This window comes from Phalacrocorax carbo, chromosome 1 (assembly GCF_963921805.1).
Source record: "Phalacrocorax carbo chromosome 1, bPhaCar2.1, whole genome shotgun sequence".
NCBI lineage: Eukaryota > Metazoa > Chordata > Aves > Suliformes > Phalacrocoracidae > Phalacrocorax > Phalacrocorax carbo.
The window spans coordinates 75,548,455-75,566,325 of NC_087513.1; the positions used below are offsets into that span (position 1 = coordinate 75,548,455).

At 41.9% G+C, this 17,871-nt stretch overlaps 1 protein-coding gene across 3 annotated transcripts in view; it reads right to left on the reverse strand.

Annotated features, from left to right (window-relative positions):
* ITPR2 (inositol 1,4,5-trisphosphate receptor type 2) overlaps window positions 1-17,871 on the reverse strand; it is a 279,885-nt gene that overhangs the window by 123,615 nt on the left and 138,399 nt on the right. For all 3 annotated transcript variants that reach the window (XM_064460370.1, XM_064460362.1, XM_064460379.1), the window contains 5 exons: window positions 13,848-13,976; window positions 13,119-13,239; window positions 4,248-4,438; window positions 3,273-3,415; window positions 1,142-1,250 (listed from right to left, as the gene is read on the reverse strand). In XM_064460370.1, coding sequence (XP_064316440.1) covers window positions 1,142-1,250; window positions 3,273-3,415; window positions 4,248-4,438; window positions 13,119-13,239; window positions 13,848-13,976 — 693 coding nt within the window. The remainder of the gene's footprint in view (window positions 1-1,141; window positions 1,251-3,272; window positions 3,416-4,247; window positions 4,439-13,118; window positions 13,240-13,847; window positions 13,977-17,871) is intronic.

Here is a 17,871-nt window from a genome sequence, read left to right on the forward strand (position 1 = left end):
GTTGGTACTTTCTCACATCGTATGACAGGACCAAAACATTTAACTTTAAAATCTCAAACACCCAGAAATAGGTGTGGGCATCTTAACCACCATAGGCTTCATTTTTAAGGTTAGGTTGGGGATAAGATTGAATTTTATAGATAGTCTGTCTGAATGGTGGATAATTTTGCCAGGTACAACAACATGAATAAGCGCTGTTACTTAGACATCTGAAAATATTTGGGTGTAAAAGCCTAAGACAGTGAAACAGTGTGACACTGGGTTATAATCAATATTTTTTCTCAAGGTAAAGTGAAACCCATGAACATACTTGACTAAAACATGTCAGCTGTCAACAAATTAAAATGATGGCACTGAAAGATGAGAGAATAGCTCTATGATTCATATTTAAGAGTGAATAATAACAAAAGAGTTCAGGGAATACTCAGAAATACGGATAAGAGGAAACCTCACAAAAGGCACAGGGATCAGGCTCAGAAAGAAGGGACAGCTGACATGTAAATCTGAATTTAGCTACTGATAACCAATGGCACAGGCAAGATGAAAGAGATATTTGAAAAATTTGGTTTTGCAAGAGAAAACTGGGCAATAAGGGGAGAGAGAGGAGTGCAAGAAATAATTAGGCACTTAACAGGGTGCAGACTATGTCACTTCTCCCCAAAACTGGCAGCTCTGCTTAAACGTTACATATTCCCCTCACACATTTCCGAGCATTAAAAAGTGTGTGGCATACAAGTCTGGCAGCACAGGTAGCAGGGAAAAGCTGTACGCTTGCAATTAAAAACCCCTATATTTCCAATTGAACTTATGATAAAGCCAGATGTGACATAAGAAGACTAGTCTCCAGAAATGCAGGATATCCAATATATAATAATCACATATAGCAATACTCGCTACTGCTAATTCACATCATCTTCCTTGCTTTGAATCTTGTTAAGTCCCTGATACAAAACTATGTAAGGCAGATAGCTTCTTTTGTTCCAGTCTTACTTTCTGCCTTACCACGTTGATCCTAAGACATCGCATTATCTTTAAAACATGTATAAAATTTAAATCATGTCAGATTCTGTTACTGTCATAGAGTCAACATTTTAATACCATGCTATTAGTTCTATATTTAATACTAAAATGGTAGCAGTACCTCTTCCGCAAAGTTAGTTTTCTTGTCAAGCATTTCTCGTAATGTCTGAAGAATTTTAATGCAGAGCTTTTCTTCTTTCTCCATTAGCTTCTTTGTGTGATTAATCAACCTTAAAGTAAAATATTAAACCTTAAAGAGCATTGCACATTGTTGCTAAGCCATACTACAATTTCTTTATGCAAAAATTACCTGCCACTATATCTTTCCTCAAGGAAAGGAAATAAAAGTAGACAAGAGGAATCATAATTTAAAAAAGGAAATAGGACTTTCAAGGTGTTGTGAGATTTTTGTGTCAATTTGCTTATCTTACTGCCCATCCAGAAGGCAGAATTCCACATCCACTTTTTACAAGTGCTTCCAGATTAAGGTCCAAACTTGCTATTTCATCCTTTCTTTATTTAAAGGTAACCATGTATTTATGGTTACCTTTGAATAAAGGTTGAAAATGTTCACCAGGCATCTTGCAAACTTTAAAAGCTACAACCTTCCAACTTTGATGACTGTTATTATACAATTAGCAAATGCCATCCAGTCAAAAGGATTCCCAAAAACCTTACATGGAAGCGTTCAGCAATGCAGATATTTGTATGAAACCTGACCATTGTTTACATTCACACAACAACTTTACAAGACACTTTCAAGTCAGAAAATGTGGTACATTTCTGACTCCAGCTAAGACTGCAATGGGAGTTTAGGTTTCAGTGACCTTAAGCCAATACCAGAAGCAGCTTTTCTCTCTCTTTTCAGAGCAAGTCCTTGCACTGGCTCACCTCATTGCTGGAGAAATGTTTGTGAAAACAGAAGAAAGGAGGAAATCTGAAGGCCTTGGACAGGCTTTTTTTTTTTCCCCATCAGTACCACTGCTGGGTTATAGTGGATACAACAATGTTCATCAAATTATGGCCTATGATCAGCATACAGCAAAGGCACTGTGGCCACCAATTTACACTGAAAGATGGCACCATTAATAGTTCAAAATCACAAACAGTCACCAAAAACAGGGTTGGGAGGGATGGCACTGCATCATCTAGACCAGAGCTCCATATCCCAACAGAACTGATTATATTTTGATCACTGCTAAGTTAGTGTGTTAATGCCATCCTGGGCTCAGTGGAGACACCGTGAAGGACTCTCCCACTGTCAGCTTCACCAATTTAATGAGCTATGAGTCCAAAACAATGCAGTTCTCAGACCTACAGTAGTAACAATACTTTGAAGAGTTACACCTTTATCTCGTGATTCCTGCATAGCTCTGCAAAGCATTCCTTTGCTATGGAAGCTAATTAAATAGAACAGAAAACTGTTTATTGCATTACATGGGCCACATCCAGCAACCCTCAACTTGATTTGATGCTGACTTTGAAAGGAGTTTGGACAGAGGGGGTGGGATGGGACAAGCTCAAAATTTAACTTAATTTTTCTGAACGTATAAAGTATATTGTTATAACACTACCTCTGCAGAATATGCAAAAAGCCAGGGAGTCAGGAGAGCTGCCAAATGCATTAATTTCCCCCAAGTTACCTCTGTTTAAATTATAGTTTCTCAAGGGCAGCAAGGGCATCTCACTTGAGGGCTAATAAAAAAAATTGCAAGACTATTCCAATGTGCAGGCTGCAAATAAAACATCCAATGACTCAAGACTAGGCAGGGGTGCCAGTGAAATGTATTTTTAAAAGAGCTATTGGCAGTTTAAAATAAAAATCAAAATATTTATTTGCTTTACCAAAAAAACCTAGCCCTGAGCACCCAACCCCACCTCACTATGAATTCTTAAAAATTCTACCATAGAAAGTGTAAGCTTCTGCTGTAGATTTGGAGACACTTAATAGCAAAAGTAGCCCATTAAGAAAACGGAAGTAGGTTGAGCCTGTTAGTAGTTTTAACAAGCTACTAACATTCAATTTCTAGTCAGCAAGGCAAGCAACCTCTCTCTCTACTCCACTCCAGACTCCTAAACTGCTGAGAAACATAAAACATGCAGCAAAAGACCTCAGTTTAAGCTTTCAAGATGAACTCAGACACCTACATGCTTAAGTCACTGTTGAAAATCAGAGGTAAGTGCTGCTGAAAATTTTAACTCCCTACCATCTTTTCCAAAGCAGCAATTAGGCCTCTCCTTACACCACTTACTTGGACATGAAAGCACCACATCTTATTCTGGCATCACTCCCCTCAGGAAAAAGAAGTTCCGGACTGTGCAGCACATCAACCAGCACCGAGAATTCAGCTTGCATCATGGGAGTGAACTGGTGCTCCAAGGAGGACACTACATCCTAGGGAAAAGAAGAATGTCATTCGTAACTATGTCTGGCCAAGGAAACCAGAAGAACATTGCTGCGGAGTTGCACAATACTGTGTGATGGGCTATTTAAGCCACTTCTGTCAGCCAGCAGCAAGAGCTCATGTTAACCCAGGTGACAGTAAAGCCTTTCTTCATGCCGCTCCTCAAGGTGGGAGAAGGTGCTCATTACTATCTACCTTGCTGTTCTCCCTCAAATTTCTCCTCTGCAGTAATTCCCACAAAAAACACAGCAGCAGTCAAGGTGATGGTGTGCTGGAAAAACACTGCATGTCATACAGGATATTATAGTGTATCACCCGAGTTGTTGCTTCCTGGGTAGTTAGGGCCCCTCCATATGTCTGGGTCCCAGTGTTTTCTTAGTTCATCAACTCCTGCTGTCATTTAACCACTACATGCGCAAGGTGATCTCCTTATAGGTATTCTCCACCAACACAAATCTGACATAATGGCTCCTAAAATCCCCAGTACCTCCTCTGCAGCCAGACATGTGACCATGTAAACACAGGAAGGAGATCCTTCTCTGTGAACCTTTGGGGAAAAGAATATGCTTCCTACCCCTCTCTATTGACTTCTCTAGGAGCCGAATTCAGATCGTGGATCAAAAGGCCAGACATATGTTGGCTTCACTTTGCACTGACACCAGAGAAGAGCCGAGCCCTCTGCTCCCCTCACCTAGAAGTGCAAAGGTCACTGTAATCCAGCACTAAAAATGCAATGAGTCTATTCCTGGTGTTTTCCACATCTGGCATGTTAGATAAATGCACTGCCACAACTACTGCCCAAGCCATTTGCTGCTTTTGTACCTGTAGTTTTTCTATTATATTCCTGTAATCCCAGGCAGGCCCACCAAGAGCTTCTTTAAAACGAGGTCCACTGCGGGCTGACATTCTCCACCCCATGGCTGCCCTCTGCACCATGTTAGAATGACTCTTCATGAACAAGGTGTTGACCTGGCTGTCCAAATCCACTGGAATTGCAATCCCACGGTTCTTTGCTTTAATAGGAAGAAAAAAGAAGACACATACAGTGGTAAAAACTCAAAAATCTTATGAAGATCATGGCATGCAAAATCCTGATACTCTTGAAGTTAAGGGCTAGGGGGGTCTCACTTCAACAGGTTTTAAAATAAGATCAAAAACCTAAGCTGGTAGAAATCAGCCATAATCTAGTTAAAGAAAGCTGTACCATGTTAAATGATATGAGGATCATTTCCAGTATATATTTTCATAGGTACAGATGTTTATTTTTTAAAACAGAATCATTTTTTCCTAACTTAAAAAAAAGTTAGATCAAGAGATATTATAAGAGTAATAAAAAGAGTATGCATTATTATTATTTCAACAGCTAGTTTTACTCTATTCAGAAGTAAATTCAAAAATTCTTCTTTCTTGTGGACATATGCACATTTAGCCAATTTAACCCAAGTGCAATTTGTTGCTTTTCTGTGTATTTCTCTTGCAAAGACCATGAGAAATCAAGTGCATACAAATTTTATTTAAAAAAGACTGTCTCTTCTTCTCTCTCCCTTCAGTTTCCTATACAGCCAGGGTTGTGAAACCATGGGGTTCCTGGATGCCACTGCAATACAACTGGCAGTTAATAAACATGTGATAGTTTAACTGATAGTTACACAAATCTAACCAATAGTTTAAAAAAATGCAATCTTTTTTTTTCTTTTAAGACTTGAGGGGCAGGAAGTGACAAAAGAAAGAATATCAGAGAAAAAAAAACCTGACAAAAGTCTTGCACAGATTCTTACAGGGCATCCACTATTGAACTACTATTGCATCCTGAACTGTCATTTGAAAAGGAAGTTTGAAAGACAATGTTAGAAGGTGTCTGCCCTCTCCTCCATGAAAATCTCTGTGTTAGCTACATCTCTCCATTCTACTGGAGATGAGAATGATATTCTTCTATGGTTCAGCACGGGTCGTCTGAAATTCAACAAATAAGCAAGAGATCGATGCAGCAATATCTCTGTTTGAAGGATTAGGTCACATTCCAGTGATTAGGCTTTGTATTCTACATAATTTCACTTAATTTCTATGGCACAGTTTAAATTTAATAAAAACTTACAAGTAAAATTGAGAAGCAGTTCTAGTCCATTTGTAATAATGACCAATAATAACCATTTTTATCAGTTTTCTGTATTGAAACACAGTGAATTTTTAGAAAAGCATTAGCCCATATTACAGTGCTCAACAACATTTCTCTGAGGCGTTTCCCCACCATTCTGCACTAACATGCACGCTTTCCACAGTAGCAGAAGGCATCGAAAATATTCCACCCCTCCCTCCCAGTACTTAAAACATATACAACTTTAAGTGGTGAACTTGTGAAGTCAACAGATGCCCTTCTTTGCTAAACAGCTTATGCATCAAACCCCACAGGAGTACGTGCAAGCAGAGTCAGGCATACAGCTCTGATGAATGAAGGCTCGTGTGCTGCCAAGCACAGTGAGTCACAGATCCCAGGCAGAAACTTTCTCTTCCCCCAAATACTCTATTGTAATGGCAGCATTTATTATAAACCTAAATCTGTCTGTGACATCTCAACCCCCAATCTCACGGACTATGGCAAGAGTGCTCTGTGACGCACATCCTCATCCCTTTAATAGCTCCCACAGGTGCAGGGCACACTCCTCTCTTCCCACTGCAAGGGTGTATCCTGACGCAGGACCAGGGCCTTCACCTGTGGATTAGGCTGCTTAACTGGGATCCTATTTCTGCTAGGCACTTTATTTTAAAGAGTTTGCCGCAGGGAATTAAAAAAATATTTTTCTTAGGTCACGATGGGAAGACACATTTCCCCACAACCATATACAAATCCTCAGCAGCAGATGTGGAGCAGTTTCCACACTGGCAACTGACTTTTCCTTTCCACTATTTGTTTTGAAGGCAAGGTTCCTGATTATCGTGAGGAAAATACCATGTATGGCTGGCCATTATTTCTAATGACTGTTTTTCCATATTATTTGACTGGGTTATTTTTCAAAACACACTTGCCCTGTTGCTGCTTACTGTATTACAGAAGTCCATTAATGTTCTGCCAGTGTGGGTAGGGTGTTGCAGCCTATTATTCCAATTTATTGTGTCCTAATGTCAATCACTGGAATGTTATCGGACAATGCTCACTGCTCAATTAAGTGGTATGTATGCAGAATCCTGATATATCCAGGAATAAATTTAGCAATGGGGAGCATGTTGTTCAGAGGAAAACCCAGACTTCTGCAGTCCTATAGATGCCATTTGAAGTTAACTTCCATCAGTGTCTGAGGAGCAGTCGAGGACTATGATTGTTCAAAGAGTTGCAGCTAATTAAAACTATCACAAAGAAAACCAGAGAGAGAGGAAAAAAATACTCCTTTGTTTTCAACAGTTCTTATATGTATAATTCCATTTGTAATTAAGATTTGTATTGGTTGTCAAAGGGCACTGTTGAAGTCTAAGCTATAAACAAAGCCTTTGTCTTATTTCTTTGCAGCTTGTAGAAAGTTTATCTTTCATTTGTTTCACATTTCATTATTTAAAACAACATGAAACATATTTTTACATTTCGGAAAGCTGATGAACAAATGTGAACATAAATATTTATTTTTAATTTAGGTGTTGTAGGCTGCTTTCCTCTTCAAACTGTGTCAATCTCCCTTAAAGTATGAACATAAAATATTTAAAAGCATGCCTATTTTTGTTCCACTTAGAAATACTTTTGGACGGCACTCAAACTTGCAAAGTAGGGTTAGAACTGGTAGACAGAGGAGTTAGGAAGGGGTAAAATTGTGTCTTTCATCTGACTAGCGAACTTGGGGAAAAAGCGTACTATCTGGCTACATATGTAAACTGGTACCATAGGTATCAAGCAGGATACTTAGCAGGATGGACTAGAACATGTCTTCAGCAAAGGTGAATTCTGCCTTGCAGTGGAGGGCATAGTGCAGGCTTATATACTGCCCAATTCCTACCTAGGGCACCCTGCACAGGGTTAATTACACCCAGAATACACTATACTGTTTAGCCAGTCTCAGGAAATGCAATTTGCTGGGAAATCCTTTGCACAACTAACTCAATCTGCTGCTTACAATTATTCTATCAGCCATAGCCACAGTAGAGCCAAGACAAGCAAGCAGTGGGTACCCACGGAAAGAGTAAGCCACACAGCGCCGCCAGTGCAGCCAGGTCACAGTAGAATATCCTGCTCTGTGCTGGATGGTTCTGTGTGTATCCAGTGCATCAGCACCTTTCCTCTCCTTTACTGTTTAAACCATGACAAAGTACTCTGAGATGGGGACTTAAAAGAAAAGGGCAACATCAACGTCGAGAATCAAGTAGCTAAAAACCAAGCCGCCCTTTACGATTGAGCTGGACTCCACCGAAGTCCCAAGAACATAGTCCAACTGCTAACAGAAGGGCTGAAACGGCCTGGCTGAGATGTCTTTTGTTAAATTACCTGCATGTAGTTCCCTTCACAGAAGTACAAAAACAGGAACTAAAAGGACCTATTTCAGGAATGCTTGCCAAAGCACTGTCCTTTCACTGTACTGCCTGCCTGAGCCTTAGGATCAGTTTAGTACTAAGGATTTCCAGGAAGTTGCCCTTGCCTCTAATTTTTCTTGGAAGCCAATTCTTCAGAGAAATCTATCCTGCCATAAGGAAGCCTGAAGTTCTCCTTGATATTCCCACCTGGTGCTCCCTGATTTTAAATTTCACTCCATTAGCTTTTGTAGTATTGACAGAATACGACAGTATCTGGTGCCTTCACAGCTATTTAGTACACTTTGCACTATCCTAAACCATCCCTGGTGTGGTCTTTCCAGGGGACATGCAGGTATTTCACCCCTTAGAGTGCCTCAAGGAGGAGTGTGACAGGCAATCTGGGTCACAAAAAAGCCACAGCTGTACCTGGGTGTGAAGCCTTTACTCTTCTTGCTGCTTACGCCCCTCTGGTAGTTGCAGACAGCTATATCATGTTCTCCCACACTTCCCAGTTGTCACTTAACGGAGCGATGCATATTTAGTTCAATTAATTTTGCTCCATAAATCAGTCCCTCCAGCTCCTTAATCATTTACTGACTGCTTAACAAATGCATTTGGATGGAGAGACACTAATGCTAGCAACAGCAAGACTTTTTAAGGGAAATAAAAGCTTTGTGTAGACAAGACAAGCCTGCCAATCTTTTACCCTTCACTTGGATGTTTTTTCCCCAACAGAAAATATACGCTAAAATATTTATCAGTCTGTAAAAAGATCATCATTGAATTTTTCTTGCAATTAGGGAAACACAAACAGTTAAAATAGAATAAAATATGTGCTTCATCTGAAATGTATTCTTCTTGCTGTCAAAAAAGTAACAACAGGATAATTATTTTATTTGAACTAAAAATTGAAAATGAAGGTCTAGCTTTTTATAAAATGGAAAAAAGATTTTAAAACTCAAATGGGAAGTGAAATAAAGTATTTTCAGGGCTGAATAAATTGTTAAAGGGAAGTTCATATATAGGGACATTAAAATACGCACAATAATTCCAAAGAAAGAATAAAATGTAACCTAGATTTCATGTTTAATGTTTCCTGTTTGTCATTTGACAGGGAAGATAAAAGAGCTTTAGAGGACATAAAAGCATGGTCAAGAAGCACCACAGGAGAATTTTTTGGATTCTGTACAAAGGGGTATTGGTGAGCTGAAATAGGGGAATAAATACTCAACTAGGAAGGACCTCACTACTCCTTCAGACCATCTGCTCTCTGTTACAGACAACCCGTGCTCTTTAATATCTTTTGAAAAATGTATCAAGCCCCATTTAAAAATGAAGCTAGCTTTTCTGCCAGACCTCCTCCCTCCATTTTCTCTTGGCCTGCTGACCAAGGACATCCTTCCAAAGTTGGTTCCAAACCTCTGATTTACAATCTAAATTTATTTAGGTTATTTACAACCTAGCATAATTTCTGTCCAGTTGTTTTTGGGTCAGCAGTGTCCTTTAGCTTGAATGTCTCTTCTTCATGACTATTTATCTTCCTAAGTACTTTTAAAGAACAACAACACAGGCCTTTGTTTTGCCAGGCAAAATACGTGGGGCTCCTGTATTCTCTCCTTGTAATACAGTTCTCCTTTCCCCCGACCATCACAGTAGTACTTCCTCTGCACCCATTCCAGTTTTGAACTGATGAAACTGCAATCTTAGATGACTCGCCTCCGATTTTGTAGGATGGAAACAAGGATTCTCCTTTTGCTTCTCCTGCACAGCATCCTAGAGTATAACCTGATAACAACTAATGTAATTGGGCTTGCTAACAGATTTTTTTTTAAAAGGGTATGCCAAGAGAAATTGGCTAACAAAATGCAGGTTACTATCTGCCACTGTTTACTCATCTAAGAAATTCCAATTATTTAATTATTGGTGGTAAGAGCACATCCATACACATACTACATCCTTGGGATACACACACAGTATCAGAGGGAAGATGCAATTTGTAAAAACGTAAGGGAGAAAGCTAATGGATACTACAGAGACAAGTATAATACAACTAGATTCACCCTTGTAGCAGAAAAAAAAAATGATGCTCGGGGTGAAGCTGTAAGAATCACCACTTTAATTTAGAAGCAAAGACAGTTCTTTGCATGGGTCCTGAAAGACTGGTCAGCCCTGGGAGAAAGACCCTGCTCTGATACAATTTAAAATATAAAATCCAGATCTTTAGTTGTGAGGACAGGTGATATTCCCCAATTTTACCATATGGAAAGTCAGTAGCTGGTTTAAAATGCAAACTTTGACACTGGCCTCCACCTTTATCTTGCAAAGATTATAAAATGTAGGAGCTGAAAGTCCTTTGATAATGAATTCATTTGAAATAAATTAAACTGTTAGACGTCTTAGTTCCTCTGTTTTCACAAAGATCTGGGGACCTTTTAAACGTTTTTAATTTCTAGCTATTTTACCAGTGAGATGGAAGCTGTTCTGATCATTCATTTTTTGGACTATATTTTCAAGCAAAAGCTCAGTCCTGTGTAATAATAGAGAAAAAGCAGAAGTGATATATCTATAATGCGTTAATTCTCATTACTGTGATAGTCTGCTTCAGAAATCCAATAGAATAAGACACATTAATATACATATATTATTTCTTAAGTGTTTGTATTCATGCCAGGCAGCCAAATGTTTACCGGGCAATAAAAACCTGATGCACGTTAGTATCCGTGTGTTCCAAATCTCTTGGAGGCACAGAAGGGTCTGCTGAAGAAGAAAAGCAAGACTCTATGCTTCTTGCTGAACTGGAAGCAGACAGCTGCCTGTAGACAAAGCAGCAAGTAAAGCTTGAAAAGCTTATGAAGTTTTTCCCTAGTGGTCAAGTGGAGTTGAAGTACCAGGGCTATAAGAAATTAGCTTCTGCAACATATCCTTTGGTTGACATGGAAGATAATGCACATTCTTACAGTGCTCATAAGAAGACACATGTAATGATCTTAAGCTCTTGAGGCAATACTAACATCCACCTGCCAGCAACAAACTAGTAAGCGCTGAGCAGAATGTATGTTGCTTTAACTTGCTCTGAAATGGGTCTTTTAAAAGTGCATTATTATATGGATCTTGAATATCTTGGGAAATCTGTCTATGATCTTTCTTCCTCCTGAGAATCATTTCTAAATCCAGGGCTATGACACAAAACAAAAAAAAATTCATGTTTGTTCTTTCAACTGTATACTACATTTATTTTCCATCAAAAGTCTTTGGTCCCTGCTGCAAATCTGTCCAGTTCTCTCTCTCTCTGATATAGGCAAAATCTTTCTAGAGTGGGTTTTTTTTTCCAAACCCTGCTGTGAAACATGAAGGCCCTAACATTAAAGCTGTCAGACTCTCAAGAAAAAAAAAAAAAAGCGCTCACAGATGCCTAGCCAAAATCCAAACCTAGTCCACATACACAGCCAGCAAGAGGCAAAAAAAGGCTGCCCTGTTTGTTTTATGGAAGAAACCTCTGCCTTCTCAAAGAGAAGCACCATTTTGTGCCGTAGAACACCTGATAGAGAAAGGCACTGAGCATGCATTGTAATCCCAAAAGGACCTCGAATTTAAAAGCTTCTTGTACCCCAACCTGGGACAGTTTTTCCAAAGCTTTCAGCAAGGCAGAGCGGCCCTACTCAATTAGCCCAGGCAAGACACATTTGGCACTGTGCCTAAAAATACTGAGTATCTCCGGTGGTTAAAATCTCCGCTAGCCAGCCAAACTTTTGCACAGAGGTGTTTGTCAAAAACTCTGCTTCCACTTCTTCTCCAGCTAACTTACTCTTTAGGGAAATCCCCCTCACTGTTCCATTATACTCCTTTTCTGCACTGTCAAAATAAAATACCAAATAAAAAATGCGTGGCAATTTGTTAATGCAACACAATACAATTTTACCCTGCTTGATATTAATATTAGTGATGAATCCTTACACGGTTGTTATGATATGGAGGAGGAAATTGGCAATTTACGTGCTAATGTGTGCTTTCAGGGGACAGCTCTGAGGCTGCCAGGCCCATGGCACCCCCAGGTGATGCCTAGCCTCCCTGCCCCGTTTCCACTGCAGGTGGCATGAAGGTCCCAGAGGAGGACATGGGGTGTTACCCTTCACCAGCAGCTCAGCTCCACTCTGCCACACCTGAAGGTGCCCAGGGCATGGCTGGGGTCCCATGGGTGGGAAGCCACAGCAGCAAGAAGGTTGGACCCATAGGACAGTGCAAGAGCATACTTACAAAAAACCAACTGTAAACCATCTCCATAAAACAGAAAAAGGAATGAAATAAAAGAAAAGACTACAGTGGAGGTAGAAATTAAATTCACCAAAGAGGGAACATAGTCATGTATCTGAAGAAAACTCCAGACATCAGCCATGCCTTGCATCTGGCTTTCCCCTTGGCAGAAGACTTTGAAGCTGCATTCACAGACATTTAACTTAAGAATGAACTTTTGCCAGTCTTAGTTATGTACTGGTGAAGCATCTTTTTTTATTTTAGGACAAGAAGTTGTAATTCTTCCACTTTAACATGGTATTTAAATTTCTTTGAAAGCACGTAACTTATGAGCTACCCTGAGGAACAAATTTGGTCTCGGTGCCAGTGCAAAGCAACATTCCCCTGACAAGGCTGACTGTGTAACAGCAGTAAATGAGTGGGCCTGATGGTGAGGAGTAAGCAGAGAAGCTACGGAGTGGCACAATTGTGGTTTCCATCCCAAACTCCCTGATGGGACAAAACCTGAACAAGCCCAGGACCATGACAGACAATAATGAATGCATCTCCCAGGAACTGAGGGGAAAAGTGATGGGTGTTCTCCAATGCACAATTGCTACGCATCACTGCTTACAACAGCTTGTGCAAATGTAGCCCAGCACAACTAGGAATACCCAGGTTTCCTCAGAGCTTATGGTGTTTTAATATCATAACTTGCTTGAGGTAAAGTTCAGCCATTGCTCAACTTAGCAAACATCTCTCTGACCTGCAGGTTTCACCTAACAACCATATTCAATGGAACAGATTTGAACAGGTTATAAAAGGAATAATTTAGCTTCAGAAAGTGGGATTTCTGAAATCACCACTGTCACAATTTCAGGATGGTAGCATCAAATTAAAAACTGTTCAACTTTAGGTAAGTCTGATCTTAAAACACAGAGAACAATAATGAAAGTAAAACCTGACACCTACCCACTTCAGCCAAGGTCTTGATACATGACTCCACTGAGGCTTTCTGCGTTGGGTTTGGCCAGGTACAGTTGTAAATTCTAAAAGCAGACTGCAACAGCTGAATAAAAACAGGCTGGTGTGTCTGAAAACAAAAGGTAAGATAAACATGGAATTTTACCCTTTAGGATCTCCTCACAACTGCCCTAGGGTCTGACACAACAAAAACCACATGCAAGGGGTTTTCAGCTTGCAGACTTTGGCTACAATTCCATTAAATTCTCTTTGCTCTTCAGGTCTGGAGGGAACAGAAATCAATGCTGTACCCCTAAAAAGGCCAAATGATACAATTTTTTCCTCAGATTGCCACTGATATCAGGCAAACACAGTACAGAAGAGAAGGACGGAGGGTTCTTCCCAGTTCTCAGGTATGCGTCCCTTTTGTCATAGGACACAACATTTTTCACATACTAATACAGAGATAGACCATTGTTCTGCAAGGATACGCCCTCCAATGAATTCACAGGAACCAGTAGTAAATCTGACCATATTGAGCTGTCTACTGGTTCAGAGCTTTAAGTGGTAAAAATTAAGAGTAAGTGTTTTAAAGAGGAATTAAGCTGCTAGCCAGTGGCATGAGAGGGGACAGAGAAATTAAAGGAGGATGTAAAAATACAGTATTCCTATCTGGGTAGCAGAAGGTATCTCATTAATGGTCTGAATAACATATTTGTCTGTGTCTCTTTTCCTTACCTGGAGGCTGGTGCTGTTATCTGAAAATGGTGAATTGAAGAAGCCACTCACAATGTTCATTACAGGCTCAGTGACGTATTTCTCCAGAGATGTGTCTGCATGTTTTCGATCTGTGGTTGTGTTACAAACCTACAAGGACGAAGGAGGAAACAATGAGATTTAGTTCTTTTAAATAAGCAAGCTTTACTTTCACAACACATATAATATTTCTTCTTAACACAAAACCAAATGATTTTTATACAATAATCTATCAGAGATAACCATCTTAGAGATCAAGCTGTATTTGTGATAGCCTCTCTCTCTTCATGGAGGTCCACGTTGTCTTTTGAATACCCTTCTCTTCTGAACTAGCTCTTTCTGGTTGGCTGTCTGTTCCTTCCCACACTGTGAAAAAGAGATCCCCCTAAATCAGCACATTGCATGCCACTTACACATTGAGACAGATTCAAGAAGAAAATGGGCCTTTCCTCCCATTGTGGGGCTGGTTGGAAGAGGCTTTAGAGACAGAGGAGACAAACACATTAGATTAGAAAGATTTCATGTAATGTTTAACTTCTCTCTGCAATCAATCACCACAAATGGGTGGCAAAGGTGAAGCTCATTTGCAGGAAAAACGTTTAAAGAAGAGGGGAAGAAAGGAAATAGCATAGTCAATACCAACAGCCTTTAGGATTGTGAACTGTAAGACAGGCAGCATTACTTAGGAAAGCCACATGGGGAAAATAGGAAAGACAAGAACAATGAAAAAAAAGAGTGGATAGGACTGGGACAACTCTGGAGCACATAAGGATGATTAAATGGCGGGAGGATGTGGGAAGATTTGTACAAAAGATTCCTGAAGACACCCTTTGGTACAACACTAAAAGTTTGTTGCTGCTTAAAGACGTCATTCTTAAAGAAAGCAAAAAATTACTGAGGTGGATCATATCCTTCAGTATTTCTTTACTTCTTTTCAAAATTTGTGAATACCTATACAGAGTCATGCTGACTTTGCATATGTCAGCGTGAACAGTACTAAAAGGAGCCTACAGAGAGCCAAATGGTGAGAAAGGCAAGACTGGACAATAAGTACAGATGATACTCATACTACCTCTTCAACAGCCTTTAAATAAGCAGTTCTAGTCATGTTTAACAAGAAATGAAAGGCAAAGCTGTTCTCTCCTTCACCAACGGAAGCCACAGACTACCGCAATGTTCTAGGGTGTCGTGGTTTAGCGGCAGCTCAGCCCCACACAGTCGCTCGCTCACTCCCCACCGGTAGATGGGGGAGAGAATCAGGAGGGTAACGCTCGTGGGTTGGGATAAGAACAGTTTAATAATTAAAATTAAAAGAAAACAACAGTAGAAATGCAATGTAAAGGGGAACAACGAGAATTAAAAGAAAACAACAGTAGAAATGCAATGTAAAGGAGAACAACGAGAGGCGCAAAGCCCCGGGGGGGGGGGGGGTGGGGGGGGAAGGGAGGGGAGAGGGGGAACGAACCGCCGGAACAAACTGCCCGCGCCGCAGCCGCGCGCCGCCCGCCGACCCGACGCCGCGCCGCCTCCGTGCTCCCTGCAACTGCCCCCACCTCAATATATTGGTCATGGTGTCACATGGTATGGAATGAACCTGCCATTGGCCAGTCGGGGTCAGCCGCCCCCACCATGGCCCTGCCCCTCCCAGCCCCCCCCGCCACGCGGCAGAGCGCGGGAAGCTGGAAAGGTAGCTGACCCCCACAGTGAGGAGAATTAACCCCTTCTCAGCCAAAACCAGCACATTCTCCACCCCTTATTCCATACCATTTACACCATGCCCAGGTCCCATATGATGCAATACAACCATACCAACCACCACCCCTCCCCTTCCCATCCTTTAACATAATACACAGACATCATTCCCTTAGTTCATGGACCTTCCCTGTACAATGTCCATTAAAAAATGTCCATTGAGTTCATCCAGTCCATGACTCTGGGCTCCATCTGTTGTATCAGTCTTTCCGGGTGGGAGAGATGGTGTGTGGCGTTGGGTCGCTGCATACCGAGTCAGTCATCGTTCCATCACTGCTGCACGGCTTGTTTCATAGTTGATCTTCCATAGGTTGGGAGGCTCGTACTCTGGTATCATTGGTACAACACAGAGGTGACACACAGTATTATATAGCAGTTCACATTGTGCCATTCAGTTCATTGACTGTTTTCACCCAAAATCAAATCCCCTTGAGGCACACATCGGATTTCTCCATCCTCCCGCATCACCCACCAAGTGCACCCAGGTCCTCGAGCAAAAGCAATCCCACGAATGGGTTTGCCTTTGCCGGAGGCAGGAAGAACCCAGACTGTTTTGCCCAGCATACTTTTTGTGTGCACTACAGGGACTCTATCCCCTTCCACAGTACGTAAGGATTCTGACTGGGCAGGGCCAGCTCGGTTGGCAGATCCCCTCGTGTTGACTAACCACGTGGCTTTTGCTAAATGTGTATCCCAGTGCTTGAATGTTCCACCCCCCATTGCTCTCAGTGTAGTTTTTAACAGTCCATTGTACCGTTCAATTTTCCCAGAGGCTGGTGCGTGATAGGGGATGTGATACACCCACTCAATGCCGTGCTCTTTGGCCCAGATGTCTATGAGGCTATTTCGGAAATGAGTCCCGTTGTCTGACTCAATTCTCTCTGGGGTGCCATGTCGCCACAGGACTTGTTTCTCAAGGCCCAGGATAGTGTTCCGGGCAGTGGCGTGGGGGACAGGATATGTTTCCAGCCAGCCAGTCGTTGTTTCTACCATTGTAAGCACATGGCGCTTGCCTTGGCGGGTCTGTGGGAGTGTGATATAGTCAATTTGCCAGGCCTCCCCATATTTATATTTCAGCCATCGTCCCCCATACCACAGAGGCTTTACCCGCTTCGCTTGCTTGATTGCAGCGCATGTGTCACATTCGTGGATAACCTGTGCAATAATATCCATGGTCAAGTCCACCCCTCGATCACGAGCCCACCTGTATGTTGCATCTCTCCCTTGATGACCTGAGGTGTCATGGGCCCACCGAGCTAGAAATAGTTCACCCTTATGCTGCCAGTCCAGATCCACCTCAGCCACTTCAATCTTGGCAGCCTGATCTACCTGCTGGTTGTTCCGATGTTCTTCAGTGGCCCGACTCTTGGGAACGTGAGCATCCACATGACGTACCTTTACAACCAGGTTCTCTACCCGGGCAGCAATATCTTGCCACAGTGCGGCAGCCCAGATGGGTTTGCCTCTGCGCTGCCAGTTGCTTTGCTTCCATTGCTGCAGCCAGCCCCACAAGGCATTTGCCACCATCCAGGAGTCAGTATAGAGATAGAGCACTGGCCACTTTTCCCGTTCAGCGATGTCTAAGGCCAGCTGGATGGCCTTTACCTCTGCAAACTGGCTCGATTCACCTTCTCCTTCAGCAGTTTCTGCTACTTGTCGTGTAGGACTCCATACAGCAGCCTTCCATCTCCGGTGCTTTCCCACAAGGCGACAGGACCCATCAGTGAACAGGGCGTATTGCTTCTCATTTTCTGGCAGTTGGTTATACAGTGGGGCTTCTTCAGCACGTGTCACCTCCTCCTCTGGTGATAATCCAAAATCTTTGCCTTCTGGCCAGTCCATAATCACTTCCAAGATTCCTGGGCGACTGGGGTTTCCTACTCGAGCCCGCTGGGTAATCAGTGCAACCCATTTACTCCACGTAGCATCAGTTGCATGGTGTGTAGAGGGGATGTTTCCTTTGAACATCCAGCCCAGCACTGGCAGTCGGGGTGCCAGGAGCAACTGTGCTTCAGTACCAACCACTTCTGAAGCAGCTCGAACCCCTTCATATGCTGCCAATATCTCTTTTTCAGTTGGAGTATAGCGGGCTTCGGACCCTCTGTATCCCCGACTCCAAAACCCTAGGGGTCGACCCCGGGTCTCCCCTGGTGCTTTCTGCCAGAGGCTCCAGGTAGGGCCATTCTCCCCGGCTGCAGTGTAGAGCACATTTTTTACATCTTGTCCTGCCCGGACTGGCCCAAGAGCTACTGCA